General features: G+C 42.8%; 2 protein-coding genes across 2 annotated transcripts; both read right to left on the bottom strand.

Moving 5' to 3' along the window:
• Positions 1–13,151: 13,151 nt before the first annotated feature.
• Positions 13,152–14,132, bottom strand: LOC137406755 (uncharacterized). Its single transcript, XM_068093365.1, has one exon. It carries the CDS (start codon positions 14,130–14,132, stop codon positions 13,152–13,154), a length of 981 nt encoding a protein of 326 aa, XP_067949466.1.
• Positions 14,133–14,509: 377 nt separating this feature from the next.
• On the bottom strand, positions 14,510–18,922 carry LOC137406754 (uncharacterized). Its single transcript, XM_068093363.1, has one exon. The coding sequence runs from the start codon at positions 18,920–18,922 to the stop codon at positions 14,510–14,512; it is 4,413 nt and encodes a 1,470-aa protein (XP_067949464.1).
• Positions 18,923–24,583: the final 5,661 nt, after the last annotated feature.

The raw sequence follows: 24,583 nt of genomic DNA, 5'->3' as shown, positions 1-24,583 counted from the left end.
AACACATCTGGAAACTTAAGAATGACAATGCAAGCTACAGGATTAAATGGAAAATTATGCAGAAAGCTAGACCTTATTCAAACCAAACAAAGAAATGTCATCTGTGCCTTAGTGAAAAATATTACATCATTTGCAGGCCAGAAACAGCCACCTTAAACAAAAGAAATGGAATAAACAATACATGCAGACACTCCAAGAAATACCTACTCAGCCAATACGATCCAGGCAGAGGCGGAGCTACAGACACCACCAACAACATCAGGAGAGGCAACTCCACCCGCCATTCAACACAAGTCACCTGAAGAGTGCACCAGCACGAAACAGACCTGTCGTGACCCCAGAATAAAACATCAATCTGGAACAAAGATAAGTAACATTACCTATTCCACACTCTAGTTAGTTATAACACTCCGCACTTTTTAGAGCGTAAAGTGCTGTTAGCAGTAGGCCTGACAACTTATCTATTATATATATATATATATTTGAAAAATTATTGTGAAAAAAGTAAACTTAGTATTTGCGTTACAAATCTGTTTCGTGCGAAGCACTCCTCAGACGCAATTGTACCGAAATGGAAAGCTTTACCGAATGGGCCAAAATATCAGAAATGGGCTCGCTGTGTTAATAATGTAATTTAGTGCTAAGTGTAACCGAGAAGATAACTCCTAGCATGTCTGCAATTAGAAGTCAATTCATTTCTTTTATTTAATGTGCCTAAGTGTGGTTTGCATATTATGAAGTATTTTTCAAGTAAACATAATTTGCATCGTTTTGTCTTGTTTGTATATGGTTGTGCTTGAGCTAATATTTTCCATGTTATGTGTTATGTTGAGTTGTTTTCTTTCAACTTCCAAATGTGTTTGCTCAATTCTGTGTGGTGTTGTTTGTTTTTGTGATTAAACGCTGTATTTAGTTTTGAATTCGGTTGAGCAAAGTCCTATGTAAGTCACTACGAAGTTGTTTGCATTGTTGCTGACTGTTGCTTGATATATCACATTTTTGGCTCTGCATTTTCCTTCCAAAGGGCAGTTGTTCTTTTGTCTGCAATTGCAACTTTTTTCATTGTCTTCTTTTTGTAGTGTACTGGTTTTATTAAGGGTTTTGTTGCTCCCATCAATGATTGTTTTCATGTTTGGGATTACTGAGTAGCTCAGTTTTAAGGTTTGTCTATTAAATATTGCTTGGAGTGGGTGTTTCTTTGGAAAACATGTTGTAACTATGTTGAAGAATGTTTGTCCAATATTGGTTGCAACATTGGCGCTGAATGGTGGGTTGTACCATGTAATTTTTCTTTGTCTGTTACGTTTTTTAGGTTTATTCATGTTGGTTTCATATTGTAGTTTGTTGTTGTATCCACTCTTGTGGAGTGCTTCTTGGTGTGGTTGCACTGTGCTGTTAAATTGTTGTTCATCTGATGAAAGTGCGTTTAATCGTTTGTTTATGTTGTCTGGTAAGTTTTTCAATATGGAAGGTGGATGGTTGCTTTGTTTGTCCACATACAGTATTGTGTTGCCGGATTTTTGGAAAGGCTTGAAGCTGCCATCTTGTAGATTTAAAGTTACGTCAAGAAAATTCACTGATCGTTTTATATAATTCACTGATCGTTACACCGATTCGTATATATATATATATATATATATATATATATATATATATATATATATATATATATATATATATATATATATATATATATATGTATATGTTCTTGGCATTGAGCCAGCTCAATGCCAAGAACCAAATCACAGCAATAAATACCTACGCATTGCCAGTAATAAGATATCCAGCAGGCATAATAAAGTGGACTGAGGAAGCCATCAAAGAAACAAATATAGCAACTCGTAAACTGCTGACCATGCATGGAGCACTCCACCCAAAATCTGATACTACTAGATTGAATCTTGATAGGAAAGATGGCGGTAGGGGACTCAAAAGTGTACAGCAGACAGTGAAAGAGGAGGAGCAAAGCATCAAAGCATATGCAGCCTCCATGGCCATTTCAGATAAGTTGCTAGCTGAATTTCAATTGGCTGCTCTTACAACGGACCTACGCCCTGATGATGAGGAAATTGACTGGCACACGAAACCTCTTCATGGTGCTTACCACCAACAAATATCTAAGGTTGGCGATCTTCACCAGACATATATGTGGCTGAACAAAGGAAACCTAACGACCAATACAGAGTCGCTAATCATGGCAGCCCAGGAGCAAGTGCTCCCAACAAGGCAACTCCAAACGAAAATCTATCACACTAGAGACGATCCCAGATGCAGACTGTGCAAAGATACACCTGAGACCATCCAACACATCATCAGTGGGTGCAGGCAGCTAGCAGGAAACGCATACACTGAGCGGCATAATCATGTCGCAGGTATTGTGTATAGAAGTCTATGTGATGAGTATCGCCTTAATAAACCACAACACTGGTGGGAAGCTCCTGGTAAGGTGAATGAAAATGATCGCGCTAAGATCCTCTGGGACTTCTACATCCAAACTGACAAGCATGTCCTAGCAAACCAACCAGATATTGTGGTGGTAGACAAGGAGAACAATAGGGCTACTATAATAGATATAGCAGTACCCAATGACTACAATATAGCCAGCAAAAAAAAGAAAAGGTAGATAAATATCTCCCTCTTGGAGAAGAAATTGAAGAATGCTGGAATGTAAGAACAACTGTAATCTCAGTAGTCATTGGGGCACTGGGCGCAATAACACCGGCGCATAAAATGTGGCTTGCCCAAATACCAACAACAATCAACTCAAGTGAGTTGCAGAAAAGTGTGCTATTGGGAACAGCTAAGATCTTGAGGCGAGTGCTCAAACTCCCAGGTCTCTGGTAGGAAACCCGAGTTAGAGCAAAATTTACCACCCATACGGGGTATCCGGGGTGAGGAAACAATTTATATATATATACACTTTGTTGCATTATCGTTTGTACTTTAACTTGCATGTCTGAAACATAATTTGAGTATAATACCTATTTGAAGTTTAATCAGTATTTAGCTTCTATTCTTTATTATAGTATAAATTTTTCATTCAACCATTTTTGGCAGACACTGTTCCAATAAAACATCAACTACCAAATGCTGCCATATTCTGTCATATTTTTTTATTCATCTGTTAATTTTATGTATTCTCATAAATTACTCATTGTCTAAGGTCTCCAAAGAAAAGAGCCAGCTCTGCACAAAATCATTTCGTCATGGTATAAAGTTTGAAAGTTACAGTCGTTTAATAAAGTTTGATAACCTTTACGGTTGATTTTATTTTCTCTTTTAGTTAACCTCAACTACACAAAACATTTCTCTAATGATATGCAGTTTGAAAGTTAGTATGGTAAATGTTGTTTTATATGGTAATAACAAATGAATGTTCTGTCTAAAGACTTTTTTATTACCTGGGCAACGCCGAGTGGTACAGCTAGCCTATAATAGATAATTGAGGGATTTGAGTTCTATCTATAACTTTCGGATAGTAAGATGCCGTTGAATGCACAACTAAAGCTGATAAGAGTTTAATTACATTAAGTTGGCAGTCAATTTTTAGACTGTAGGTATTACGTTTAGGGCCTACTTGTTTCCGCAGTACTTTTCATTATGTCATTTTGCAGAAAAGCCCTCTTAAGTCATTATGGAATATGTGGATGTCTCAGACAATTTGGAATAACCAACAAGGCCAGATATGCAGGAAGTTCTGAGAAATACCTGTTTACTTGTTTTATGTCAAATCATTATTGTTTTTCTGTTGTATTCAACCTATTTATGTTTAAATTTTTTCAGCATCCGTATCTTCTTTCTGCTTCTGTTATCTAGATGGCATTTGGTTAATCTAAACTCAATACTAATTTCTGATTATTCTCACAGTATGCTGCTTGTTCTTTAAAGAAAAAACTTCAATGCATTCATTATGGTACTGATGGATATAGAAGAACAAATTTTTCCCTTTTAAAAAACAAATTTTTCCCTTTTAAGAAAGATGCTCACAAAAACATAGTGGTGTCACTACATTATTAGAAAAGTTTTACTGACAGAAAAATGAAGTTTTACCACATTTAGAATTAGTAAAAAATAAGTTAATGTGCAAGCAATAGATTTCTTTTATGATTGCAATGTTTGGGCAACCGAAAATTAGGAATTAATGCATATTATACTTTGGTCTTACATCATAGCTCAAGCAAGGTAAAACCATACTGCTTTCTGTATCATTGAGCAAATAGGTTTAGCCATTTACTGAAAAGTCTAAAGTCATTTAAAATATTCTTCTTTTGTAAGTTGCAACGGGTAGCAATTGCAACAGAAATGTAACAGTTTGGTTGCAACACATAAAATATATGTATTAAAAAAAGTGAAAATACCATATGTATCTAATAATATATATTGTATACAATAATATATTCTACGTAGTTTACCCCATGTATTGGTGTTTTATAAGATGCATGAAGATCAGTGAAAGTGAGTGAAAATAACCCAACAAACTGATAATATTAGCTGATTAAATTAGTTCTGATAATCTCATTACATGTTCTAATGCAAAGTGTATCCAATTATTCTGATTGCAGAGCTGTGTTCGTTCAACTTATATGATCTGACTGGATTTTGATAAACTGTTGCATTGTCTCATATAACATTGTTAGTAATACTGTGTTATGGCATGCTATGGTGATTTGCAATTTAGTTCTAGCCTGCGCTGTTCTCCCACTATGATCTGCAACTTAATGCTGCATTATCTTTTGAAAAAAACTCGCTAGTTATGTGCGGACCACATCTGCTCAGATATGAGAGCATCAATTTTAGGTAGTTTACTGTACAAGAAAATAAGCCCTGAGCTGGAGCCCAACATAACTAGAGGCAGCATTTACTCTTGAATTTATTTCATAAATGTTGGTTTTAATTCAAGTCACCCATAATACATCAATGCGAGATGAAGTGGCAAGGCTAGTCTACCACCAGCCAGGTGGCCGATCTTGTGAGATTTGATTATTATGGTAACACGCATCTGTAAAATACAGAACACTATAATTCCTTTATGATCAGTTACACATGAGGAGAAACAGATCATGGTGAGTATGAAAGAAGACTAGATTAAAAGATGATGATGTAGAGGATGATGTATTCTAAGCTGTAGAGTTATTTGCTTTTGTTGCATCAGCTCAGCCCTGTGTAGACAACTCTCATAAAGTTGAAAGATTTCACACTACTTGAAAGACTTTACATTCTATTTAAGAGTACTATCATGACGGTTTGGCGTGGGTGTGCGTGTGGGTCTGTGTGTACCCATGCAAGTGCATGTGATTTTCTATTGCATATAATCCCACGACCCAACGAGCGGGGCAAATGTTTGAGAGTTTTATGATAAATGTGTGTTGGTTCCTGCGACCAACACGTAGAGGCGACTAGGTCGGCTTACTCTACTGGTCAACATTCACCCTTCACAGGGGCTGTGTGCTGATTTCCCGTGACCAACACGCAGAGGCGACTTGGTCGGCTTACTCCACCGGTCAACATTAACCACCTCACACAAAGGATTGCACTCAAAGAGGTTTTATATTAGGTCGACAAGGTCGACCGGAGGTCGACGAGGTCGACAGGGGTCGACAGTGTTTTTATGAGTCTATCCCCACAGCACAGTCCATAGACTAGATCTTTGGAGATAGCTATATGCCGGAGTGGTTCTGGTATCGCTTAAGGTAGCAGAAAGAGTATGATTCAATTGCACTGCATGTATTGAACAACTACAAAGGGCCGAGACCCTGCCTTAAGTACATGAAATTATGCAAATTAGATGATAAGACCAGCTCTCTTAGGGGCGTGGCTAACAAAAGAAAGAAAGGGAACATAACTCCGGATAGAAACTGTACAAGAGGGGATGGAAATCTTGTGTTCCACCACGCACGCCGCCCCTATAGACGGCAATCGGCTATAACAACAAAAAAAAACAAACAAAAAGGTAAAATAAAATAGAAATAAAAAAAAAGAACACAAACGAGCTAGAATATACTACAAGATAAAAGATGTGTAAATAATGGTTTCTAAGAATAGTCAATGTTTTAACGGAATCTGTATCGTAAGCTTTCACTTAGTCGACATCTGGTTAGCCAGCTCCTCCAGGCGGCGGGCCGTTCGTCTGAGGCTGGATGCCTCCTCTCGGAGGGCGTCTACCGTGGCACGGAGTCGGACGTCTCCCAGTCGACTTTGGATGCTTCCCACCGTTGTTAGCGACTTCCTGGGAGCAGGTATGGGTTTCCCTTTCTTGAGCGGACTCCACTTCCGATCCACCCGCTTTTCCTTCGGGGGAGAGGAAAAAGGTGCCTCCTGTGGTCCTCTCCTCACGGGGGGCTTTATCTTAACCGAACCATGAGGCATAGGCTTCTCGAAGGCCGGTGGATTAATTAATTCGACCCTCCTTATCCATGCGGGGTAACTGGCGCGGTCGACCTCGTAGATCCTGATACCCCCTCCGCCGTGATTTTTCCGGTTCTCCAGGCCCTTCATTCTCGATTGGTGTTTGGCTATCGTATCTCTTGAAGTAGAATTTCTTCCACATTTGCAGAAGAACCTCGTGAAGTGTTGTGAGATATGGATCCGACGCCTTCGGGGGGTGGAAAAAGACTGATGGCATAAAGGGCAGTGGGCACCGTCTTCCTCACACAGCTTCATTATTATTCCTGTCGTCTCCTCCGAGACCCACTTGGTCGGTATTCGATAACTCGGAGAAAAATCCTTTTTTGTCGTGTCAGAGTCTATACCGTCCAACGTCTCATTGGAAGCAGGGTGCAGCTCTAACGGAATTACCAGCTCTGACAGCAAGGGTAGAGCTACGGTAATTGGGGAAGCTTCCTTGATGGTTTCTCTAATCACTTCCATGGCTGGAGGGCGTACGTGTGCGTGCGTGTCAAGCTGGTAACAAACAGTGAGAGGGCTTTCTTTACTTTCCAAAATGGTTGCCCTTCGGCCTTGCCCCCTTCTGGCCTCTCCTGATTGTCAGTACTAGTGTCGTAATCTGCTAGATACGCAGGGGGCTTGCTTATTCGTTGGGGCCGCGTGGTGTTTCCGGTCCCAGTGGTACTAGCCTGGGCTCCTTCATTCCCCGTAGCTCTTGCTTCTTCGGTCGCCAATTCGCAGCCAGTGTCAAGGCCAGTCCTCGAGTCAGAGTTGTGTTCACTTGGAGAGACCAAAAATTCTTCGCTGGGGAACCGAGGTGGTTCCAGTTTTCCTGGCGATTGTGGTATTGGTAAATCTATTAATCGACTAGGCAGAAGTGATTCGGAAATAACAGCATCTGGATTACCGTTTTTCTGTGATACTCGTCTCCGGGAATAACCTCTCATGTTGGGACGTCGGGCAGGTTCGACTTCAGTTAGGGCTCGACCTTGTTGCACAGGGCTAGGGCAACAGAGCCTTAATCTTCCTTCGGCCTGAGTGGATCGCTGTCCATATCTTTCTACTTCGTACGTATGATTTTCGTGACTCCTTAGTACACGATAGGGCCCCACATACTTGGCCGCTAATTTCGGATTTTCCCCTTTTCTTCGCCGCTTGCTTAGCAACCATACGAGGTCACCCTCATTGAACAGCAGAGGCTCTCTCACATCGGTTGATATAACTTCCTTCTGTCTATCTCGGAGGAGAGTATGAGCTTGTATCAACCGGTCGTGAACAGTCTGGACATACTCGTGTGTGCTCGGAAATGACTCCAACCTATTTCCACGCAGCAATTGGTCAGGAAGACGAAGCTCTCGACCCAACATCAAATAATTGGGTGTTTCCTTAATGGCGGAGTGCGATAGCCCTCGCAGCGTCTGCATGATCTGTGGCAATAGTTGATCCCAGTCCTCTTGTCCTCTGCCCAGTAAAAGTGCTCGTAGGGAGTCACCCAATACTCGATTGTTTCTTTCAACCACACAATTTCCTTCGGGGTGGTACGGAGTGGTCCTAGATTTGTCGACTCCCCACAAGTCACATAGCTCTTGAAGCAAAGAGGACTCGAATTGGCTCCCCTGGTCGGTGTGGATAATTTCGGGCAGACCGAAGTAACTGAATACTTTTTCATCTAAGACTTGGGCCACCGTTTGAGCTGTGGCGTCAGGGATAGCCAAGGCATCCGACCACCGAGTGAAATAGTCAGTGAGTACCAACACCCAGCTATTTCCTCGAGGTGTCTGAGGTAGTGGTCCCCCTAAATCTACTGCTAGACGTTGCCATGGCCTCCCAGCGTACAACCGTTGTCGATTCCCGGAGGTCCAGGCCTTTCCCGTCTTAGCTCGCTGGCAAACTTCACAGGAGAGAACTGCCCTCCTGATATCTCCAGTCATGCCCGGCCAGTACCAATCCAACTGGACGCGCTTCAGGGTCCTTTCCACACCGCAGTGAGTTTGTTCGTGGGCCTTCCACAGGATCTCCTGTCGCAGAGTTTGGGGGCATACCACCACCACCCTTTCTTGCTGATTCTGAGATGAGATGAGATGAAGGGTCAATACACCTGATTCGTCAATCTGGAGCTGATGGAACATCCGGGCCAACCGCTGCAACTCGGAGCTGCCTACTTGCAATACTGCCTCTTCGACTCTTTTCCAGTTCCTGACGGCCTGGTAAATTATCCCTAGGTCGGTAGCGGGTCTCTGTTGCAATGCTCGTACTTCATCTAGTGAGGTTTGTACTACTGCCAACAATTCTGAGACCTTTGGGGCAGCTGGCGGTGAGAGATCTAAACTCGTGGCTTTAGCGTCTGATCTTACTGTAACTTGGTCAGTCTCCACAATGAGTCCTGGCTCACCTGCCACCTTGATGGCCCGTAACCGAGGGTTTTGAGACTTTCTGAGGGGGTTGTCCAACACTCTGGGTGATCTCGCACCGCATGGCAGCCGTACCGGAACTAGGCTGGCTGGTGTGGGAGTCGGGAGGCTGGGCCCTGATGTATGTCTGCTGCTGGGTAGTCGAGGCCATTCGTCTTCGTCCAACTGGTGGGCGCTAGGACTGAGTCCTCCTGTACCTCTTAGTGGCTGTACTGGAATTTGGTCCACTGGTACGGTAGTTTCCCAATTAGTCCCTGGGAGTACTAGAGAGTCACACACTTGTGACCTAGTTGGCCCCCGATCCCGCTTCTCAATGGCAGCACACTGCTGGCAGTCGATGCATTGTTGTCGACTCAACCCATCGGCGTTACCGTGCTTAACGCCTTTTCAATGGATGATTCGATACTTGTGCTCGGCTCTCCAGCCACCGGGCTACCTGGCAAGAGGGTTCATTTCTTCGGTGCAGCCAAACCAAGGAGGCATGATCTGTCCGGATGGTAAACTCTCTGCCATATAGGTATGGCCGAAAATATCGGACAGCTAGCACGACTGCCAGCAGCTCTCTTCTCGTTACGCAGTAGTTGCGTTCGGGGGGGGGGGGATAGGGGGATGTCTTGCTATAGTAGGCTATAGGTCGCTCCTTGCCTTGCTGGACCTGGGATAACACCGCTCCGGTCCCTACGTTACTAGCATCAGTATCGAGTACGTAGGGTAAAGAGGGATCAGGATATGCCAGTACTGGAGCGAGCGTCAGTGACCACTTAAGCTTAAGGAAAGCTTCCTGTTCATCTTTTCCCCACTTCCAGGGGACCCCCTCGCTTGTCAACAGGGTGAGAGGTTTGGCGATCGAGGCGTAGTCAGCTACGTATCGGTGGTAGTACCCAGTGGTATCCAAGTACGATCTTAATTGAGTCACATCCTGTGATGCTGCCCATTCACTGATGGCCTGAATCTTCTCAGGGTCGGTAGCCACTCCAGTGTCGCTGACTATGTGGCCCAGGTACTTGACTTGGGTCTGGAACAGACTGCATTTAGAGGGCTTCAATTTTAATCCTGCTTGCCTCAATTGTTCCAACACCTCTGCCAGCCTAGTTACATGACTAGAGAAGTCTGCTGACATGATGATGATGTCGTCTAGGTATAGCAGCAAAGTTTTCCAGTGTAGTTCTTGGAGGACGCGTTCCATTAGCCGCTAGAAGATAGCCGGAGCAGAGGTCAGCCCAAAGGGGAGCACCTTCCATCTCATAATCCACTGCGTGTGGTGAATGCTGACTGATCATGGGCCTCAGCATAGAGAGGTACTTGCCAATACCCGCTCATCATATCCGGGGTACTGAAAAACTTGCTGCCGGACAAGGCATCTAAACTCTCGTCAATCCGGGGAAGGGGGTAGGTGTCCTGGTGAGTGACACTATTGAGCTTTCTATAGTTTACATATAATCGCCACGCCCGTCCTTTTTCCTCACCAAGACTACCGGAGAGCTCCAAGCCCCGTGAGCGGGCTCAATCATGCCTTGTTTCTCAAGAGCCGAAACCTGTCGCTCGATTTTAGCTTCTTTCTCATGTCCTACTCGATATGGGGGTTGACGGATGGGTTGTGCATCTGGGAGAAGGGGGATTTCATGTTGTACCAGGGTGGTACGCCCCACGTCTTTGCTTCCTTGGCTGAACACATCCGCATAACGAACCAAAAGGTCTTCCATCCTTCTGTGCTCGGTAGAGGACGAGCAATGCGGCGCCGCTTGTTGGAGCAAGTCCTGCATGTGGGGGGGCGCACGCCTGAAGGAGAAGGGGGATGTTCCTTAGGAGTCTCGACATCCTCCTTTGCTGTCCAGGAACCCCCTATTTCGTCCGGCCCTACTCAAGTGTATTGTCCCACAATCGTCCCTGCCGTCACACGGACTGGATGGTCGGTAGGATTCATACAGCGGATGGCCACTCTCCCCTTTTTACCGGGTTGATGTAGGCTGGCGGCAACCATATAACTGCTTCTTACTCCTTCGATTAGCCCTACAGGCTGATAGGATGAGGACGTGAGACGCCCAGCAACTAGGACCTTGTCTCGAGGGGGAAGCGTTGTGGCTCGCATTATTTGAACTCCACTTGTCAGGGGTCGACCCTCTCTGTCAGTGCAAGTCAATTTCTGCCCACTTAACACCAACGTGGGTTGCTGAAAATTCATCTCACAGTGGTGGTCGACCAAGAATGGCATGCCCAGGATGGCATCCTCCTTCAGGGCACACACCACTAGAGATACAGTGACTTGGACACTCCTGACTCTGACTGGGAGAGTGATGAGTCTGTGAAATTGCAGCCGTGTACCATCTGCCATCCGCCCATAGTCTTCTCGAACCTCTAATCGGCTCTTGACATCCTTGGGTAAGCGCTCAAAAACATGCCGTCCCAACAGATTAGACGTGCATCCGGTGTCCACGAGAAACTGGACAAGCTGCCCTCTGATGCGACCTGGCAAGAAATAGCTGCTATTATGTGGCTTTCACAATTCATCTCCATGAGTTCGTCCGGCTTCGCTCATTCTCTGGGGGCCTTTTTTGGAAGGCCGAGACGGCTTTGGCCAGACGTATGTTTCTTCCTTGGTTTCCGAGGGTGGGAGACCTGCACACTCAGGTAAGGGCTGATACTGGTTATGCAAGAGGACCGGTGGCAACCAGGGAGGGAGCCTGTGTCGCCTAGTCCGTCGTGGCCATTGCCACTGGTCTTGCATTGGTATAGTAGATCCACAGTCAGCACTTCCCCCTACTGCTGTGGATGGGAACCGTTTCCCGACCTCGTGGCTTGAGGTGGTTTTCTTTGGATAGCTTGAGGGCACCGGCGCTGTACGTGCCCTGTCTAGCCGCAGCCCCAACAGTTAGGTTCCTTTTTCTCTGCTCCTCGTCGCCCCAATTGGTTTCCTTCTTTTAGTCCATCTGTTAACCCTTTTATAGCCAGTAGGACGTCATTCAGGGTGGCTGATGGGGGATCCAAGTGGATGGGGGCGACTGTAGCAGGGGTAGTCTCCTCCTTCTCCACTGTCATTACTAGGGGTCGAGCACCAGGCCGAGGAAGAGTGGGCTGAATTTGCAGGAACTCATTTCCTGCCTGCACCGCTTCCTCCAAGCTCTGGGCTCTTACTGCCAAAAGATGGCGTTGGAGGTGCGTGTTTCCTAGAGTCAGGGAAAACGCATCCATGGCCATGTTAGCTTGGTAGGAGTCCGGAAGGTCAGCGTATGCTATCTTCACTAGATGCTCCATCTCCGTTGCGTGTTCTTGGAGGCTAGTCTTTGGCTCCCTCTTGAGGTGGAGCCTACTCTTAGCCTCTCTTGGGGAGAGCCCGTACTTTGTGCGTAAGGCCGAGAAGATGGAGGCAGGTGAATCTCCTTGACTGCAACCTCTGGCCCTTTCTTTCAGCGTCTCACGCAGATGGAGGAGAGTGGCCTTCTCATTCCACTCATTAGCTTCTGCAACCTCTTCGAACTGGGAGATAAATAGTTCCACATCTTCACTCCCATCGAATTTCGGTGGCTTGAAGCTAGCCTCCCTCCTAGGCATTTGTAAGGCTCTAGTAATAGCCTCTGTCATCTGACCAATCTGGTCGACCTGTTGTAGCGCTGCCTCAGCCAGATGTCTGGTAGCATTCCGTTGGCTGCTTGGCATGGTTACAAAGGTTGTCTTAGAAGTCCGTGTTACAGCAGTCTAATCCCACTGCTGCCACCAGTGTGTTGGTTCCTGCGACCAACACGTAGAGGCGACTAGGTCGGCTTACTCTACCTGTAGCTGTACCAGGTTATGTCTAAGGGTGTGCGTCTACGGGTGCAATAGGACTAGACACAATTCTTTGAGGTTGAATAGGTTATTTTATTATGCGTGCCAGTTCTTGGTATGCACCGTGAAAGCTTTTGCCTTTGAGGTTTTGCCTTTAAGGTTCTGGTACGGCTAGGTTTGTGTTAGTTTATAATTATGTATGAGTTGTCTCGCCGTAGTGGTTTCTAACTTGTACTTAAGAATAGAGTGGTATAGTTGTCCAATACACGGTATATTAACTCAACCAAACTACAGAGACCGGTTTGACCAACTGATCTGCACTAGATGAAAAGCGTAGGTAATCCTAAGCCGTTCTGCATGACTAACTGAGAAAACGGCACTAAAACTATCGGCCGATACCGCCCCGTGACCGGACGTATTGCAACGGCGAAAACGCACCCCAGCCAAATAGTTTCACTGCACCACTCACACGCATTGACTCAGCATTGTAGTTTCGTTAAGGCATAAATTAACTAAGTTAAATATAAGGGTTAGTCCAATATAAAAGGCTGTCCTTTACACTCCCCCCGGAAATCTTTCCTGGAAGGAACGATTTCAAACTCGAGTCAGAATGATCAGCTTGTTCAGCGGTCTTTCTATCTCCGTAGCTTGTTTGATGGCTCTACCTTGTCGGTCTAATTGAGTGTTGCCTAGTGTTAACTTCGCTCTTCTAGCTCTTCCATCATGACTTTCGATCATCTCTGTTACTTTAGCCAGCTTCCACTGGTTTCGTAGTGGGTTAGCATCCATCACAAAAACTATGTCGCCGACTTTTAGCGACTCTTTCTCATCGGTCCACTTCTGCCTATGCTGCAAGGTTTGCAGATATCCCAGTCTCCATTTCTTCCAGAAGACGTTGGCCAAATGTTGTATTCTTCGCCACTGTTTTCTGGAGTAGGCATCTGCGTCTTTGAAGTCCCCTGGTGGTGGTAGGCAAACATCTGATTTGAAGTGCAGCAGGTGGTTTGGTGTGAGAGGATGGCTGTTGGGGTCATTTAGATCTTTCACTGTGAGCGGTCTGCTGTTTATAATGTTGGTAGCCTCGTAAAAGAGTGTTCGGAGAGAAGAACTAGTAAGCTGTGCGTGTCTTTCTTGGATTAGTTCTTCCAGAGCCTGTCTCGCTGTTCTAATCTGTCTTTCCCAAACGCCTCCCATGTGGCTTGACGATGGGGTGTTAAAAAGAAATTCACATTCAAACTTTTCTGCAAGTTTTTTGTGCAGTTCTTCATTTATTTCAGCCAGGTTTTTTTTCAGTTCTGTCTGTGCACCTCTGAAATTAGTGCCTTGGTCTGAATAGAGTGACTTCACATTGCCTCGCATGGCTATTAGGCATCTGAGTGAGTTCAGAAATGCATCCGTGGTCAAATCGTCTAGCATTTCTATGTGGACTGCTCGAGATGTTAGGCATGTGAACATCAGTCCGTAGCGTTTAACTTCACGGCGTCCATCTTTGGCGTGAAACGGCCCAAAACAATCCATTCCGGAGTAGTGGAATGGTGTGGCTGGTTCCAATCGTACGGCTGGTAGGTCCGCCATTTTTTGAGTCTCCGTATTTCCTCTTAGTTTTTTGCATATTACACAATTGTGTATTACCGTAGACACTGCGGTAGATAGTCCTGTGATCCAATATCCGTTCTGTCATATTGTAGCAGTTGTCAGTCCTCTTCCAGAGTGACCAGTTAGTCGATGATAGTACTGTACGATCAAGTTTGTGATGTGGCATGTCTTTGGCAGAATTGCTGGGTGCTTCAAGTCGATGGTGAGAGTGGTAGAGTATTTTAGCCTCCCTCCTATGCGTATGATACCATCGTCATCTGTGTACGGGTCTAACTGTTTAAGATGTTTGTTCTCTAGTCGACTTTGGGCTGTTTTGATGATTAGCCTGATAGCTTTTTTTCTCAGTTGTAGGGGTGTTAGTTTTTGTTTTTTTTATGTATGGCAACCCTGATGAACACCGCGAAAGTGTTGACTAGCGTTTCCCATTTAGAGTACCGCTCCATCATCCCTAAAAGTCTAGGTATTTCTTTTACAGAAGTAGACAGGCAACGTGCTTCAGGGAGATTATCCGTTGTTTTTTGCAGTTTCGTTGTGGATATTTTGATGTCTGACTGCTGAAGGAAACTTGGTGGATTAATCCAATGTCGAATTATGTCTTTCGCTTCAGAACCCCTGGATGCGTGGTCAGCAGGGTTATTTCCAGATGCTATGTGGTGCCATTGTGTAGGTGTTGACACGTCTCGAATTTGCTGGATACGATTTGCTACGTAGACTTTGAATTTCTTAGCATCATTTGAAATGTAGTTTAGTACAATCATAGAATCACACCAGTAGTGTGTAGCAGTGTTGGCCGGCAGCAAGTCTTTCAGCTCCCTCTCAAGTACGCTCACTAGTTGCGTGGCAACAACAGCAGCTTGAAGTTCCATGCGCGGAATCGTGATCATCTTGAGGGGTGCCACTCTTGCTTTTCCAAGCAGGTAACTACACTTCACTTCTCCTTCTTTGGTTATTTGTCTGAGGTAGGCACATGCACCATAGCCAGTAGTGCTTGCATCCGAAAAGCAGTGTATTTCACTTTTAGCAGCATCTTCCTCTATCATGTTAGATCTTACTATACGTAGTTCTGAAAGATCTCGTAGTCCTCTTGTCCACTTGTGCCACATCGGTGTCAGGTCAGATGGTAGTTTACTTTCACAATCTGCTTTGCGTCTACACAGCTCCTGTAGTATCTGTTTTCCCGTAATTATGAAAGGTGCTAGGAACCCTAGCGGATCATATATTGAAGCTATCAGGGATAGTATTTCTCGTCTAGTTTGCATCTCCTTAGAGACCGGCATGGTAAAACGAAAGGTGTCCGTTTCTACACACCAGAGTACTCCTAATGCTCTCTCTGGTTGTGTTGGAGTAGTCGTGGTTATAGTGGCTTCCTGCAGGTTCTGGGATCTTTCTGAAGGGGGAACAGTTTCCAGCACCTCTGATGAGTTTGTTACAAATTTTTGTAGTCTGATGTTGCCTTTCTTGCAGAGATCTCTAGCTGACTCTATAAGCTCCTTTGCTTCTTGCTCACTACTGACTGATATCAATCCGTCATCTACATATAGAGATTGTTGAATGAAGTCTGCAGCTTTCGGATGTGTGCTCTGGTGTTTCTGTGCCAGATATCTCAATCCAAATGTGGCGCAACCAGGTGAAGATGTAGCGCCGAAAAGGTGCACAACCATTCTGTATACCTTGACTGTCTCCATTTTGTCATCCCACCACAGGAATCTGAAGTAGTCTCTGTCATGCTCCGCCACCCGAAACTGATGAAACATTTTCTCGATGTCACACATGATGGCAATTTTCTTTGCTCTGAATCTCAGAAGCACTCCTAATAATCCGTTCAGGAGATCGGGACCTTGCAGTAAGTGGTCGTTGATGGACTGTTGTCTGAACTTCGCACTGCCATCAAATACTACTCTGATCTTGTCAGGTTTCTTTGAGTGAAAAACTGCGAAGTGTGGTAAAAACCAACACTCTCCTTTCTTTCCAGGTGTAGTGACCTCTTCTGCATGACCCTGATCTAGTAAGTTGGTCATAAACTCTGTGTACTGCTGTCTGAACATAGGTTCGCTTTGGAGTTTTTTTCCTAGTAGATGTAGTCGTTTCTCGGCCATCTTTTGGTTGTCTGGTAGATTGGTAGGTCTCTCACGAAACGGCAGTGGCATGGTGACAAAGTCCTCAGAATCCTGGTAGATGTTCTTGCTCAGTTGTTGCAGAAATGATCTATCTTCCATAGAGATTGCTTTGCTATGGTCTTTAATGTCTGTGAAATCTGCCTGCATGATTTTTGTAATCTCGTTTGAAAAATTATTTTCCTTTATCGTTGTTTTGCATTCAAAAGCTAGCTGATTTCCAGCCTCTGACTCTTTCATGATTACTCTGTGGCTAATTCCTAATCTATCTGCACTTTCTCTCTGGTCTACTGTGCCCACGATGCTCCATCCCAATTCAGTCTTGACAGCGTAAGGAACATTACCCTCTGCTCTGAGGGTCTCTATTGGGGCTAATGCACTCATGCAATCATATCCTATCAGCAGACCAGCATCACACTCAAAGAGTTCTTCTAGCTCATTCTCCACGTGTTGAAGATGAGGCCAGGAAGTAGTTTTGCTTCTTGTAGGAACATGATCTTTGTCAAATGGAATAAACAGTCTTGTGTATGTCGGTGGAAGGTTCAGTTTCTTAGACTGCCTGTATCCTCTTACTTGAAGGTTACTGATCTTCAGACTTTCTGTTGTTTCTTTCTTGGAAGTGAGGGTAGTGATTGTCAGGTTTGTTTTAGTTGCTGGGCATTTGAGCTTGTCAAACAGGTTGTCTAACATGAAGGTAGAGCTGCTCTGGGTATCGAGCATGGCATAGGTAAGTAGTTCCTGATGAGGTTTATTCTTGTGTGACACCCAAACAGGTACAATCATTGCTGATGTAAATCCGTCTGTTGTGCTCTGTACTTTGCCGCAGGTTTGAACAGTTTCAATATTTTCTTTCTTCTTTTCTTCAGGTTTCTCCTCGGTATGTAGGCAGTCAGGGTGGCGTCTGGAGCATTTGGTACACTGCGCTCTATTCTGACACATTTTGTACGAATGACCAGGCCGCAGGCAACCAAAGCATAGCTGCTTCTCTTTGATCAGTTTTATCACCTCTGCGTGAGGCTTCCTGCGTAGATGACCACAGTCAACACTCATATGATTGGTCATTTCACAGTTGTAGCAAAATTTACGGGAAGGCCGACTTGAAGTTTTCTTCTCGGTAAGTGTCTTCTCTGTTGATTTGACAGTTAGTGTAGCTGACTTTTTGGGTTTGTTGTTTATAGCTGGCTTCACCATTGCAGTAGCACCACGACTTTCTGTTGTCACCTCTGTCCCATTAACTTCTACTTCATCTTGTAGAAATTCTGTCAGGTCTTTCAGCTTTGGATATACTTTGTGTTTGCGTTTGTATGACGTGACTTTTCTCTTCCATTGATTGACTAGCCAGTCTGGTAGCTTATCGACTACCTTTCGTATCTCACTCCAATCATTTAGTGAGCACAAAGCTGGAACGTCATCCATGGTAATTAGACACTGATGCAGAAATTCTGAATAGTCGGTGAGTGCATTTTGGTCTTTACCACCAATCTTTGGCCAGCTGTTCAATTCTTTCTTGTAGGCATCGCATATCTTGAAGTCATCGCCAAACTTCTCTCTCAAAGTCTGTCGGGCTTGTTTGGTAGCATTAGGTGACTCCAATCTGAAGTAGCGCTGTATCGTTTTTCTAGCTGGACCTGCTACGCTTCTCTGTAAATTTCTCATCTTTTCCTCTTCAGATATTCCACTTTTGTCGACTACTGCTGAAAATGCCATCTCCCAGTCAGCATACTCCAGAGGATCTCCATTGAACACGTACAGGCTGGGTACTGGTACTCTTTGCAGCTCCATGCTCTGCGCAAAACTTGTAGCAATCGCCTGTGCGAACTCCTTGGCTAGTGCTATACCTCCATGCGTGTCTTGACTAGAGCAGCTTAGAAGGTCTGTTTCTTTACTGCTATTTTCCCTTTTCATTGCCTCAACCAAAGCTTGTGTTTTGGAAACAGCTAACTTAACAGATTGATTGTGAACGGATGATGCGGTGTGTATACTGGATTTTTGTTCTACCACACTGTCCTCTTCTTCAGAGTTTGCCCCTTCGTCATTACATTCTTCTGCGGCGAAGAGTAGCTGATTTGCTTTTCGAGTGAGGCTTCTGACATTCTGACTAATCTTGTCCATGTCCTGTTGAGTACTGCCATACAGCTTTCCATTTGACCATCTGCGTAAATCTTCGTATACTTGGATTATTTCCTGATCCACTTTCGCTAGGGTGCTGATCCAGGTCTCCAGCTTTGTGGTTCGGGTAGGGCTGCTAGCTATGTCTTTCTGACAGTCAGCGAATGTACTAAAAGCCTTCGATTTCAGTTGTGAGAATTTGTTTTGTAAAGATTGAATTATAGTGTCGCGAAACGTACCTACAGTAGCATGCAGCTCAGCCATGGTTTGACATAACTCTGAGATTTCTTCACTCAGCTCATTTTCCTCATCATGTGATACACCTTTAAGTGTCTTAAAAATTTCATCTATCAGCAGCATAGTGTAATTGTATGGTTTAGTGTGCTCCAAAAACTCTTTCAGTTCCTCAGGCTCTAGCGACACATCAGTACCAGTATTATCACCAGTGTTAGCTGCTTGTTGTATTTTAGTGCTTATGTTGAGTACAGCATTGTTTGCATCCGATAGCTCAGCTTTGATAAAGGGTCTCAATGCATCTTCATTCATATGACGTAAGCTACGCCTGTAGGCCTGTACACTCATGCTTGGTTGAGTAATACAGCGGAGTTATAGTACATGTATGTGGAAATTTCACAAGATTTATCAGGCTGCCTTATTGTTTACTCAAGTTTGGCTAACAATACAATGACATGCGCGGAATGAGGGCACAGGAAAACAACACAGGCTGTCGGAACCCCAACGCAATCACAACACGCCCTCCAGCAGGAACCAGTAAGGGCCGACGATATCAGGGCTTTAACTACTGTGAATCCCCCGAAACTGAATAAATCGGTAAAGCAGTAACTTTTCAAAGCAGAATTGGTCAACCCAGTCTCTGTTTACAAATAATCTGATTGTAGAGTAAACTAAGGAATAGAATGAGAAAGGATTAAAGGAAAATTAAACAAAATTCTGCATAAAGTAACTAGATAAGGTTCAGGTTTAAGTGTAGATAGATAACGTTCGTAGATGTGTTTTACTTAGCTGTCCGTCGTTCCGTAACGGTGTGCAACGTCTGCGTATCTTGTTTCCAACGGCGTCTCCGGTTCCTGGACAGGGTGGTCTGGTTGATAGTCTCGATAGGTAAGCTTTCACTGTAGCTGTACCAGGTTATGTCTAAGGGTGTGCGTCTACGGGTGCAATAGGACTAGACACAATTCTTTGAGGTTGAATAGGTTATTTTATTATGCGTGCCAGTTCTTGGTATGCACCGTGAAAGCTTTTGCCTTTGAGGTTTTGCCTTTAAGGTTCTGGTACGGCTAGGTTTGTGTTAGTTTATAATTATGTATGAGTTGTCTCGCCGTAGTGGTTTCTAACTTGTACTTAAGAATAGAGTGGTATAGTTGTCCAATACACGGTATATTAACTCAACCAAACTACAGAGACCGGTGTGACCAACTGATCTGCACTAGATGAAAAGCGTAGGTAATCCTAAGCCGTTCTGCATGACTAACTGAGAAAACGGCACTAAAACTATCGGCCGATACCGCCCCGTGACCGGACGTATTGCAACGGCGAAAACGCACCCCAGCCAAATAGTTTCACTGCACCACTCACACGCATTGACTCAGCATTGTAGTTTCGTTAAGGCATAAATTAACTAAGTTAAATATAAGGGTTAGTCCAATATAAAAGGCTGTCCTTTACACTACCGGTCTGCATTCACCCTTCACAGTGGCTGTGTACTGGTTTCCCGTGACCAACACGCAGAGGCGACTAGGTCGGCTTACTCCACCGGTCAACATTAACCACCTCACACAAGGGATTGCACCCAAAGAGGTTTTATATTAGGTCGACAAGTCGACCGAAGGTCGACGAGGTCGACAGGGGTCGACAGTGTTTTTATGAGTCTATCCCCACAGCACAGTCCATAGACTAGATCTTTGGAGATAGCTATATGCCGGAGTGGTTCTGGTATCGCTTAAGGTAGCAGAAAGAGTATGATTCAATTGCACTGCATGTATTGAACAACTACAAAGGGCCGAGACCCTGCCTTAAGTACATGAAATTATGCAAATTATATGATAAGACCAGCCTCTCTTAGGGGCGTGGCTAACAAAAGAAATAAAGGGAACATAACTCCGGATAGAAACTGTACAAGAAGGGATGGAAATCTTGTGTTCCACCACAAATGCATGTGCACACAACTAATGAAAATTATTCATCAACAACGTCGCAAACCCTTGTACCAAAACCTCATTAACCAACTTAACCATTTTTGTGTAAAGTCGTTTAAGTATAATAACAATACAAAAACACATAAAAACATATTTAAATGTTACCAAATCTTGGAAAATTGTCGAAATATTCCTAAACCTTTCCTATCTGATTGGATTATGCACAAACTAGCTGCATTACCCACCTACAGGAACAGATTCACGTGCAGCATATGGTCTATTGAAATTTGTCTTTTATACCGTAAAACAACTCCAAATATGAAGTCTACTAAAATTGTTGCCCTGATCAAAGTATGCATGCGCATATACATTTCAATGTTGGGGGAACAATGAAAGTCTGCAATGCGTCTTACAGCTAGATGCGTGTAAAATCTAGTAAATATTCTAGATTAATGTGTCTAGATTCGTGCATTCGTTCATACCTGTCTATATTTGCAGTTGACAATCGCACACTTCTGCTGCTGAGCCCCCGCCTCAACTGACCAGTTTTCACCCGCCAAGCAGTTGATAATAACGCTCTTGCACGGGCCTTGCAATCAATCGCTTTTCACTTGCTATCAAACGCTTTGCAATCAAACGGCCCGCACCCGCCACGCAATTAACCGCCTTACACTCTCCTCGCAATAAATTGCTTCGCACTCCCCTTGCAATCAACCACCTTGCACTCGCAACCAATCGTTGCGCCACCAATCGCCCTGCACTCGCAATCAATCGCCTAGCTCTCAATCGCTTTGCAATCAATCGCCTCGCACTCGCCGACTCATTCATCCGAAAGCAACGCCTGAAGACTCTCGCTGTTCTCAGGGCAAAAAAGGTCTCGCGCATTCCCGAGTGACGCCACGGCCCATAGCCTAGTGGTACTACCCGGCGTTGCCCGGGTAGTAAAAACTTTTTTGGAACAGAATATTGATTTGTATTTAACATATAACAACATTTGCCATTCTAACTTTCAAACTACATATCATGAAATGAGTGTTTTGTGTAGTTGAAATAATTTAGGAGAGAAAATAAAACAACTGCAAAGGTATTCAAACTTTTTCAAACAACTACAACTTTCAAACTTCATACAGTATCATGAGGAAAATGTTTTGTGCAAGACAACTGATTTAAAAATAAACAGAACAACAGTAAGGGTTTTCAAACCAATGAAAATTTAAAATTTCATAACTTTCAGCAACCTACATGTATATCTTTTGATAATGTACAGTAGAACCTCAGTTCTCGAACATAATCAGTTCTAGAAGTTTGAGATCCGAAACAGTTTTTCCTATTAAAATAAAATAAGGTAAATTTTAATCTGCTTCAAGGCGAGAAAAAAATTTCGGTAAAGTCTTTTTTCAACATTTTACACCATAAGCTGTACCTGTACCTGGGTAACAAAAAGTCTTTGCAGAAAAAATATATTTGCATTTAACATATATAACAACATTTGCCATTCTAACATTCAAACTACATAGGTAACATGAGGAAACATGATAGGTAACCTATCATGAGAAAAGTGTTTTGTGTAGTTGAAATAATTTAAGAGAAAATAAAAACAACTGCAAAGTTTATCAAACTTTGACGAACAACTGTAACTTTCAAACTTCATACGTGAGGAAAAGGTTTTCTGCTAGCCTAATAAATTAAAAAAAATAAAACAATTGTAAAAGGGATTAGATGTAAATTTCAAATAATTAGCAAGTATGAGGAGGGGGGTCAATAAAGCCCTCATGGCTCATGTCAATAAAGAGTCTTTAGATTATTACCACAAGCATGGTCCGCAAAGTTCTTCAAACCCTCTCACCTACAGGGCATGACATCAACCCAAAGTTTTAACCATAGAACATTGAGAATAAGAGCCAAGTGACCTAAAAGCTTTGACAACTTGTTCATTTTAAGTATAAAAAGCAAAAACCTCAAACAGAAGGTCATCTGTTCTTTGTTAGATATATCTGTGCTTTCATCTAACATGATTGTGTAGTATCCAGCCCCTTCATCTTTTACTCTTTTACACAATGAACAGGATATGTCCTGGCCAATGATGTTGATAAGCTCGTTCTGGTTGTCAGGTGATGTGTAGGTTCGATGGCCTTTCATCCATTGGTCTAGCTGTGGGTTTGTACTGGCCATGAATCGGATAAACTGAAAAAAGTTTGAATTAGGCTCCCTGCCGCATGCTACGCTTGTTTTATCTTGCTTTTGAGTAGTTCCTGTTAAGAGAAGAAGTGTGAAAATGTGGTATATCCAGCAGCTGAGCGAGGCTTGCTACAATGACGGCAGAGATATGATGATTTAAATATTTGTGTGGCTGATGTGGTAGTTAACTGTAACTCAGATCTTAACTCACCCTTAGAGTGGGCAATATCAAATGTGTTGTATTTGGTACATTTCTAGTCATTCATTCAAAAGTATTTATAATTTCATATCAAGTGAATTGAATTCTATCAAACACCTGAAAGATAACAATAACCCTTCAGTCAAGTTTGTGTCAGATTTTTTGCTTTTATCTTCTACTAGTTCTTGAACTAACCTTGGACAAAAGAGAACTAACCAAATCTGCCATATGTCATTACTATGATTAAAAAGATTACATATAGTATTTAGAAAAGTTATAGTAATCGTAATAAATCAATATATAATTATTTCATAATCATATGCATTTTTTATAATATATATTTATTTATTATATTCATATTGCAAGCTTGGCGCAGGTTGAGGTAGCATAATCAATGTTTTATTTAAAGAAAATCATTATCTAAGTAGTGTAATATATAATATAAGAGATTGAGAGTGATATGAGATAGACAGGATTGAGGTAATAAATTAAATAATAATTTATTATATATTTTAAAAATTATTATTTATTTAAAAAATGAAAACAATTATTTACCGATTTCATGTTATGATCATTTTGTTGTTTTGATCATGGCAATGACATTGTTCAATGATCACCTATCGAATGTCCCGGGATTTGTGCAAAAAATAAAACTAAAAAGTAAAGTCAATTGAGAAGGAATAAAAAATAACTTTTCAAATAAATGAAGAATCTCACTATACTGTCATGGTTGATATAGAGGCCCGTCTGCATGCTCACATGATACTTAACCCTTTGGCTGGGGAAATGATCAAAATGTCGTTTATCGGTTGCGAGGAGGAACACCATGTTGCTTTCGGTAGATGTTTTCTAAAGCTGCCGTCTCGTAACGATAAACAAAGGATATGAATTGAACACAAGTAAATTTTAAATATCATCAACAAAATATCAGTTGATGATTTACACTGTACATTATGAAACGATGATCTGAGAGGCGTTGCTTTGTGCTATAAGCAACAAAAATCGCACCTCTTTGGTAAAAAATAAAAGTTGGAAAAACCAGTCAACATCGGCTCGATTTTCAAAACGGCGAAATAAAAAACTATATAATCCTGCGATCGTTAGTGATTTTTTGTTTGATCAGAAAATGCACATGGTTGTATTTTTTGTAGTAGTAGATATGCAAATAATTGTTTATGTACAAAAGATTTTGTTCATAGAAATAAATTTAAGATTTGATACTTGCATGTTCATAAAATATTGATTTTATTGAATTTAAAAAAATAAATGACACGACTTTTGGGTGTTTTTGCCGGGTTTTAACCCAGCCAAAGGGTTAATTGTAGCTTTACATGAAAAAGTTTGTGATAGGTTGAGTAAATTGTGTTGATTTTGAAAGAACTTTAAATTTTTTGACTGCTGACAAGATTCTTGCGTGGTAAATTAAGTGGTAGATTAGTACAGATGTTAAAGTGCTAGTCTACCAACCCAAGTGTTAGAAGTTTGAGTCCTATTGAGTGTAAGTTTTCAGTCTAAACTTTAGCCTAAGCTTCAGGCAAAAAAACAAACAAATGCGGCTTTTATTATGATAAAAATTGAAAACTTGAAAAAGAGTAAACAACTGAAAGCAAAAAAATAGACATAAGCAAGGAAGATAAATCAAAAACTAAGAAACAAGTTGGTGCAAGCTTACAA

Source organism: Watersipora subatra, chromosome 10 (genome assembly GCF_963576615.1).
Source record: "Watersipora subatra chromosome 10, tzWatSuba1.1, whole genome shotgun sequence".
Classification (NCBI taxonomy): Eukaryota; Metazoa; Bryozoa; class Gymnolaemata; order Cheilostomatida; family Watersiporidae; genus Watersipora; species Watersipora subatra.
This window is presented reverse-complemented; position numbering and strand designations above follow the sequence as displayed.

Bases quoted from the DNA above. Each gene is read 5' to 3' on its own strand.
- LOC137406755 (XM_068093365.1), bottom strand. From the start codon at position 14,132: ATGGCGGACCTACCAGCCGTACGATTGGAACCAGCCACACCATTCCAC.
- LOC137406754 (XM_068093363.1), bottom strand. From the start codon at position 18,922: ATGAATGAAGATGCATTGAGACCCTTTATCAAAGCTGAGCTATCGGAT.